General features: G+C 42.1%; 1 protein-coding gene across 1 annotated transcript; it reads right to left on the bottom strand.

The window, feature by feature from the left end:
- Nucleotides 1-4060: 4060 nt before the first annotated feature.
- LOC135641613 (linoleate 9S-lipoxygenase 6-like) lies at nucleotides 4061-7409 on the bottom strand. The gene is made up of 8 exons (XM_065157124.1): nucleotides 7158-7409; nucleotides 6784-7070; nucleotides 6457-6700; nucleotides 6029-6370; nucleotides 5765-5958; nucleotides 5384-5688; nucleotides 5038-5301; nucleotides 4061-4956 (listed from the first exon to the last, which is right to left on the bottom strand). The coding sequence occupies exons 1-8, from the start codon at nucleotides 7369-7371 to the stop codon at nucleotides 4212-4214; spliced, it is 2595 nt and encodes an 864-aa protein (XP_065013196.1). The 5' UTR covers nucleotides 7372-7409; the 3' UTR covers nucleotides 4061-4211.
- Nucleotides 7410-7958: the final 549 nt, after the last annotated feature.

The following is a 7958-nucleotide window of genomic DNA, read 5'->3' as shown; positions in this document are numbered from 1 at the left end:
ACACTGAGCAATACCAGTCTGACAGTACTACCACTTGACACAGTCTGAGAGACTGTGTCTGGGTGGTACCACCGCCCGACATAGTCTTGAAGATTGTGTTTGGGCGGTACCACTGCATAGTCTAGCGATACCACTGTCTGACACAATCTTGAAGATTGTCTAGGCGGTACCACTGCCAGACCCTACTATAGTACACTAAATGGGCCAAACAATACGCCTAATTTAGTCTGGCCCAATTGGCTCCTAATTGAGTTGGCATTGTTTCACCCCAATATCGACTCAATTAGATATAAAACAAACTCGATCTAGACAAATTATTATAAAGCATAAATCATTTGTTATCCAGCATATCATTGGTTCTTCTACTGCTTCATCCGATCCTTCAGCACATCGTCCTCTCCTTCAGTATATTGCCTAATCGGCATGTTAACCTCCGCAACTTCGATTTCTTTAGTGCAATTTCCGCTCTTCTTGGCCCGATGCCTGAATTCATAGCACGAAGCCTTCTGCCGACACGTCGACCGATCCTCCATCTCGACGTCCAATCTTTTGACATGTTCCACTCCAGCCCAACATTCAATTCCTCCTATTTTAATCAATTTGCCTTTTCTGATCGAAGCTAGTCCTATGTCACTCAAAATGTAGATTAGATAATAATATTATCAATTGGTTTCGTCATGAAAATCTGAGATTCAATAGAAAAATCCAAACATCTCAGCAAAAATAAAAACAAAAGATAAGATGTAAGGGGCCATTCTAGGATTCCATTTCTTAGTACAATGACTAAATTTTTATGCAATAGATTCATCGACGAGTCGAAAAGAAAAATTTAAACATATCTCGACGGTATCAAATATATAATGGGATTGCTTGATATTGATGGGAAATCAATTTAGAAGTTGTGGAAAGGACTGAAGATGAAAATTATGATCAAGAATTGCTTTATCAATCACCATCTACTTCAGAGATACCTAGCACTCTGCCCTTAATCTAATTGTTAAGCTTGCTTAGTGAGGAATAAAGGAGAGGAATCTCTCCTCTTAAATAGAAGGAGATAAGCCCTTTACAAAAGCTAACATTTTTTTAAATTTTTATATCTATTTAATCTTTATTTTTATTCAATTTACTGATAAAAATGACATCACCTTGCTTGCAATGTTGAATAGTTATTTCCTAAATTTCATTAGCAAGCAAACAAATAAAATATCATACCTCAATTATGGATTTGATTACACTTATAATATCAGCTATTACTGTAGAATTCAAATGGTACCTTTTGAAGCTTTATATGGAAGATGTAGATTTTCATTTTATTGGGATGACTTGAGAGAAAAAAAATTACTTGGACATCAAATGATTTAAAGAAATAAATAGATTATTCAATTGATTCATAAGATATTGCTAACCGTCTAATCGATAAAAGAGGCTTGGCATTTGAAGTATTTATCTTTATCAAAGTATCAATGAGAAAGGATATGATAAGATATGGTAAGAAGGGAATAGTCCCTTATTTCATTGGACCTTTTGAAGTTATGCAAAGATTGATGCAGCACCTATATAGTCGCCCTACCACCTGCATTTTCAAAGATTCATAATGTATTTTATATATCAATGCTTCAAAAATATATTGTAGATTCTTCTCGTGTCTTATCCTATCATCCACTTTAATCGTGAGAAGATGCTACTTACGTTGAGCAACTAATACAAATTCTAGAACGAAATGTGCACAATATGAGAAGGAAGGGCATACCCTTCGTGAAGGTTCACTATTGGTGAAGGCAACTTTGGAATGACGGGAAGAAGTTAGAGAGAAATATCTCTATCTATTTATTGATTAAAAATTTTAAATTTAGAGATCAAATTCCTAGAAAATGAGAGGATACTATAACTATGACTTTTTATCTATTATTTAATAATCTAATTGGAAGGTTAGAATTATTTTTTTAGTAGGATTCTGTACCTTATTAGAATAGAAACAACTTGATATACGAGTATGCAGATAGTTAGAAAGGGATCGAGTTAATCTGATATCATCTATATGATCTTATTATTTAAGTTGGATTCATAAGTCCTTTTCTCTTTATTTTGACAATAAAGGAGAAATCGAGGAGTCCATGGGAGTTCCCTAGAGGACGAGGACAGAGTGGTATTGTTGAGAAGAATTAAGAAAGGCATCTCATCCCTTTCTCATAGTATAAGCTCACCAAAATATGATTATCATCTCTCATATTGATCTTACAAAATATCATTCATATTATTTGTTCATGTATGAATTGACATGTCATGAAAACTTACTATATCATGCATATGCAAGAAAAAAAATAGATTTATATATTATGTTTTGTAGATAAAGTTATATGATGAAATAATATGAAGATATAAATCATGCATTAATATTTACACCAGTATATCAAATTATTGCTATCTTAACAAGTGATAGAATCTTACTGCAAGACATAATTCTACCTTTTCAGTTGGATTATCCTTAGGAATTTGATCCCCAAATTATGCTCTAAGACTATTCAGATTGTAACTTATGATTGTGACAACTCACTGTAATAACTTACACTCTATGATAATTCAAATTGTAAATCCATTTGAAATAAATTTTGAATTGTTACTTCATATTTCAATTATCCTACAAGGATTCAAATCTAATGTGGGTCCAATGTTTGAGCTCGTTATAAATTTAGTATTAGGATTATAGGATATCTGATAGGTGGTCCTACAAAAGCTATGTTAAAAGGTGTCGTGGACAAAAACTCCTTCGACACTTAGGTTAGTAAAAATTTGGGGGATTCAAAAGTAGAAACATTAATTAATGTTCTTAGATAGATCAAAGGCCTTATATAGTGAGCCTAGATAATCATCAAATTGAAGTGGAAAATTAATATGTGAGATCATTATGTGGAATTATCAATGCTACAACGACACATGTCAAACCATCAAATGTTGTGGTTATAAATGATGATTCATGTTGATGTTAGTAGTTCTTGAATGATATGTTATGATGAACTAACATCCTAGTTGGGTTGAGTTGGTGATGGGTTCACAATATTATGTGTCATTAGGTTGCCCATATATTGCTCTCTCTTATCAAGAAGTTAAGATATAATCATGTTTAGTATTTCTTGGATTAGTTCACATTAATTTATAATTATAATTATCCCATATGGAAGTGATCAGCCTGTTTGGAGCAAGTTTTTGCTTGATATGATTTCTACTAAGTTCATTTTTATTTATGATTTTGCATGTACACACATACTCTCACAGACAAGTGGATTAGTTTAAAAAACTACAGGTATTTTGTGTTTATTTGTTTTTGTAACATGCACGAGAATGTTCAATTTGGAGCTAAATCTAAGAAGATTAAGGTACCCTTATAATGGCTCAAGTAAATGAAATTTAAGAATTTATTTGTTTAGTATCTCTTATTATAAATGTAATTATTTTTATGATATCGTTATTATTGATAGGTCAGATTTTGATCAAAGATCTTTCATACATGAATATTAAGAGAATATTTATATATGTGTAAGAGATTGAAAAAGGACCAATAGAATAGTTCATGGATCATATATACTAGTTTATTATATAATTTGATAAACTTAAAATTTTTAATTGAATTAATATCCAATGTAATATATTTGAGTTTATTCATTAACATTTATTAAATTTGTTAATAATATTTTGAATAGTTATTGAGTCCATCGGTGAAAGAGAGAAGAGAGTGAAAGAAAAAAAATGGTAAAAAATATTAAAATAAAATGAAAAAAAAAACAGAAGTTCTATCTTAAGCTATATAGTATGCCAACCTTGTATTATCATATATGTATGTATAATTTTTTCTTCAGAGACAAAAAAGCTCAAGTAATAACGACAGCATCAATGGATTAAAAATATTGTACAACTTGTAAGAAGCTGAGGCTTCATCAGCCATGCATGCCCATCCATTCTAGCCTTGTGCTAATTAAGCGTGGCATTGATGATGATGATGAATGGAAGAGCATAAGTAGAGAGAGACTGTCGATCGCAGACGAGGTTTTGACAGCAAAACATATATATAGGCTCGCTTGCTTTGTTACATAATGTGCGTGAAGAAAGGAAACGTCCCTCACACCACACGCGACTCACCGATGGATGCCAAAGGTCTACGTGAGCTGCTTTATTTACTCCCCTACTGCAGCATTAATTTACGACACGGACCCATTCTAAATGGATATGCTGTTGGGGATTCCCTTCGCGGTGATCCCAGTCTCGCCGCTGGGGAAGAGCAAGTAGTACGGCACCTTGGCGGCGCCATTTCGGTTCTTCAAGGACGAGTCGCCGTTCCTGCTCACGATCTCCTTCTCGATCGACCTCAGCGCCGCCCCGAAGCGCTGGAACGCCGCGAGCGCTTTCTCGTCGGTGGTCCACTCCGGCGTGTCTCGCTGGCCGAGGTATACCTCGTCCGACGCGTGGGTCGACAGGATCTCTATCAGCGACACCCCCAGAATGGTCTGCAGCTGGTTGGTGATGGTCCGCAGGAAGACCTTGTCCGGGTTCTTCTCCAGTTCTTGGTACTCCGGCGTGCCCGGCTCCGGCATCAAGCGACGGCTTATGGTGGGCCGGTTCGGGAGGTACCCGGCGTAGGGGTACTGTCCGAAGTTGACGGCGGCGTGGAGCGCCGAGGCGATCCAGATGATGATGGTGCATGAATCGGTCAACTCCAATACCGTCTGCATCGTGGGCCACCACGGCTCGTCCTTCTTATCGCCGTGCCCCACCTCGCGGACCTCCTTCCACCAGGCCTGCAGCTCGGTGTCGGCCTTCACGGCCTCGTCGCTCGGGTAGTAGATCGAGCAGTACTCGGTCACCCATGTCTGGATCGCGTTCCATATTGCTAGCCCATCCACCGCGTAGGGGTAGTCCTTGATCAGTAGTCGAAGCCCGTCGCCCTCCTGCACCGCAACTCCTCTGAGCAGAAACAGAGCTTTGAATCAGTCCAGGCATACACTCGTGACGATGCCTAATTAGATCTTCCGAGGATTTTGTTACCTCTTTATCAGCTCGGTAGGGAGAGCTTGCTCGACGAAGTTCCAGTTTCTGTAGATGACGGCAGACATCTCCATGGCGTACTTCCCTGGGAAGACGGTCGTCTCCAGGATCCCGCCGGCATTGATGAGCGTCTGGCGAGCCAACGCGTTGATGTTCATCGTGTCGCGATAGTGCGGCGTCAGAAGCTTGCTGATCGGGTGGACGACGCTCAGGTGTCGATTCGTGGCGATCACGAACGGCTCCAGAACCGCGTGCGTATTGAGCCTGCGCATGTGCACGCACCATGAGAAGGTGAACAGGTTCTGCACAACTAAGAACTGAGCTATGTTGGGATTTTGATTCGCACCAGTGGCTGATGAGCTGGTGGACGCCGGAGTCGTTGACGCCGACGTAGGCCTTCGCCAACTGCCAGATGGAACCCTCGACGCCGGTTTCAGCCGGTGTGTACACTTTGCTGACGGCGCCAAATTGTTCTCCATCAGGGTGTGGTAAGCTGAGTTCGATGGCCAGTGGCTTCAGAGTAGAATCCTCCTTCAGGAATAGCAGAGTCCTCGTGGCGTATATCTTATTCGAACCGGAGTTTATGCGACCAAGATATGGCATCAAAGCATCATGATGGTCCAAGATGAAGAGCCTGTAGCTCCTCAGTGCCTGAAGAATAGCAACAGAATCAAGCAAACCGTGCCTATGATCCCTGAGTACGTTCTAAGGTACAGAAGTCATATACCTCGTCAACAGTCAGGCCTTCAAGGTTGTGCTCGATGTGGGCTGCTGTGATCGTGCTGTGTTGGTTGCCATACTTGTTAGAATCGAGCTGGCTGATGGGAGGGAAATTGTCAAGGCGGCTGACGATGAGAGGGTCCACGCCGGCAAGCATTTCGCGGCCAAACTCTTCGTCCGTTCGCCAAGCATTCTTATCGACTGCAACAAGAACCGGATGGTGAGATGAGCGTGCTTGTTCGACTGCTACAAGCTTTGCTATTGGACTTACCTTGAATCACATGGGGCTTTGGGAGCTTGAGGAAGTTCTGGCCCTTCTCAGTGCGTAGCAGTTCTCTTATCATCTCGAAAGGGATCCTCTGTCTCAGCTCGTCCAGCAGAGGAATCTGAGGCACCGGAAGGCCGCTCTCATAGAGTCTCAGTACTTCCTCGAACGAGTCGAACTCGTTCGGGGTTATATCGAATATGGCTTGCAGCGTTGGGAGCAGCCCGGTGGAGATGGCTTTGATTGCGTAGGTGAGGAAGTCACCCATTTTAAGGTGCCCGAATCGCTCATCTCGGGGCACATAGATGTTCAAGTTCAGCAGTGGCAGTCTGCTCTCGGTCTTGGGATCTGCAGCAAGCAAATAGGCGATCGAGGCAACGTTAGAAATGGAGTCAGGCGCTAATGCGACACGATCTCGTCGGAACTGAGATTACCGGTCTTCGTCGGTGCGCGGCCGGTCTTCCCACGACGAGGGTAAGGGTACTCAGCCGACCCTCCGAGGATCGGCCGGACGTGGTTCGCGCCCTGATCGGGACTTCCGAGATCGTTGTAGTACGCATAGTCGTATACACGGTCCCATTCTTTCAGCTCCCCGGTGACGTCTTGCCCCCTCAAGTTTCGCAGCTCATCTTGTCTGTATGGTTTCAGCGGCTCCGGTGTGTCTGCTAGGAGGTACGTCTGGACACACACACAGTAGTCATGGTTAATCCAACAGCAGGTTAAGTTCAGCATCACAGCAAGAACTTGAGTATCGTACTCACGGTGTTGGCGAAGAAGACACGGTCATATTTGTACTTGCTTGCAGGGTAGACCCAGGAGTTGCAGACGAAGTGGATCCGGCCCTTGCCGGGAAAGTTGTCCAGCGTCAACGTCTTGAGGAAGAACTGAGTAGCGTGCTTGTTCTTGACGATGACGGCGCCAGGAATCCCGTGATTCTCCTGCCACTGGAACGTCACGCTGTATTTGCTTTCACCGGCTGCAAGGGAGGGCAGATGGCCGAGATACTGCAACGAGGCGGCCTCCCCGACGACTCCTCGGTTCCCATTGTCTGCCATCAGAACATTTGCATCAACGTAAGAGTGCAGAAGAAAAGCTACCGACGTTACGAGCAACATCAACGCAACCAGCAACTCACCGGGGTCGCCGACGGTGGCGCTCACGAGCTGGAAGGTAACTCCTTGGCCGAGGAGCTCGAAGAGGCCGTCGATGACGTTGCCGGCCAAGTCGTTGAAGTCGAGCACGTTCTTCTGCATCAGCACCACCGTGCCCTTCACCTGCACTCCCTTCGACCCCCCGAGGATGCCGCCCACCACACCGCCCACCACGCCGCCGACGATGTTTCCGATCATCTTCGGTTCTCTTTTTCCTGGAACACAGTGGATAGCGACTACCAATAGCTTGGAGAGTGAACGTTGCAGTGAGATCGATTGCAGCGGATGTGGTATTTATTGATGCAGAGCATCCGCCTGCGTCGAACAAGCACGGGTTTCAACTTACCCACCTTGAGAGAGACTTGGATAATATAAGAAGCGTCTGTGTGTAAAAGATTAGGAAAATATAAGCCAAGACCTGAACGGATTTATAGGAGTGTATGATTTAATTAAGGTGAAAGCACGGATTGCTACACACTTTTAGAATTCAATGAGGACAAGGAAATGAAGTTTGAAGATAGATAAGATCTGAGGATGCACATCTTATTGGCATATACTCGAGTAGTCACTACAACAAAACTCATCTTAGGTAAGATAAGGGATTGTCGTTTTATATAACTGTTATTATAAATGACTAATTGCAGCGATTTTAGTAAGTGTTATGTTAACTTAGACTTTTAATTTAACAACATTTCTAAATTGGTAGAAAGATTACTTATCATCAGGATGATTTTTTTGTCTTGATACATTGTGCATTACATTTTTTGTCTGGAGGGTCTTAATGC

Source organism: Musa acuminata, chromosome BXJ3-6 (assembly GCF_036884655.1).
Source record: "Musa acuminata AAA Group cultivar baxijiao chromosome BXJ3-6, Cavendish_Baxijiao_AAA, whole genome shotgun sequence".
Classification (NCBI taxonomy): Eukaryota; Viridiplantae; Streptophyta; class Magnoliopsida; order Zingiberales; family Musaceae; genus Musa; species Musa acuminata.
This window is presented reverse-complemented; position numbering and strand designations above follow the sequence as displayed.

What these genes read in the sequence shown, in the direction of transcription:
- LOC135641613 (XM_065157124.1), bottom strand. Translation starts at nt 7,371, where the DNA reads ATGATCGGAAACATCGTCGGCGGCGTGGTGGGCGGTGTGGTGGGCGGC. An exon ending in AAAGCCCCATGTGATTCAAG is followed by an intron (nt 5,959 to 6,028) that starts GTAAGTCCAATA and finishes TTCTTGTTGCAG; the next exon opens with TCGATAAGAATGCTTGGCGA. An exon ending in CCTACCGAGCTGATAAAGAG is followed by an intron (nt 4,957 to 5,037) that starts GTAACAAAATCC and finishes GTTTCTGCTCAG; the next exon opens with AGGAGTTGCGGTGCAGGAGG.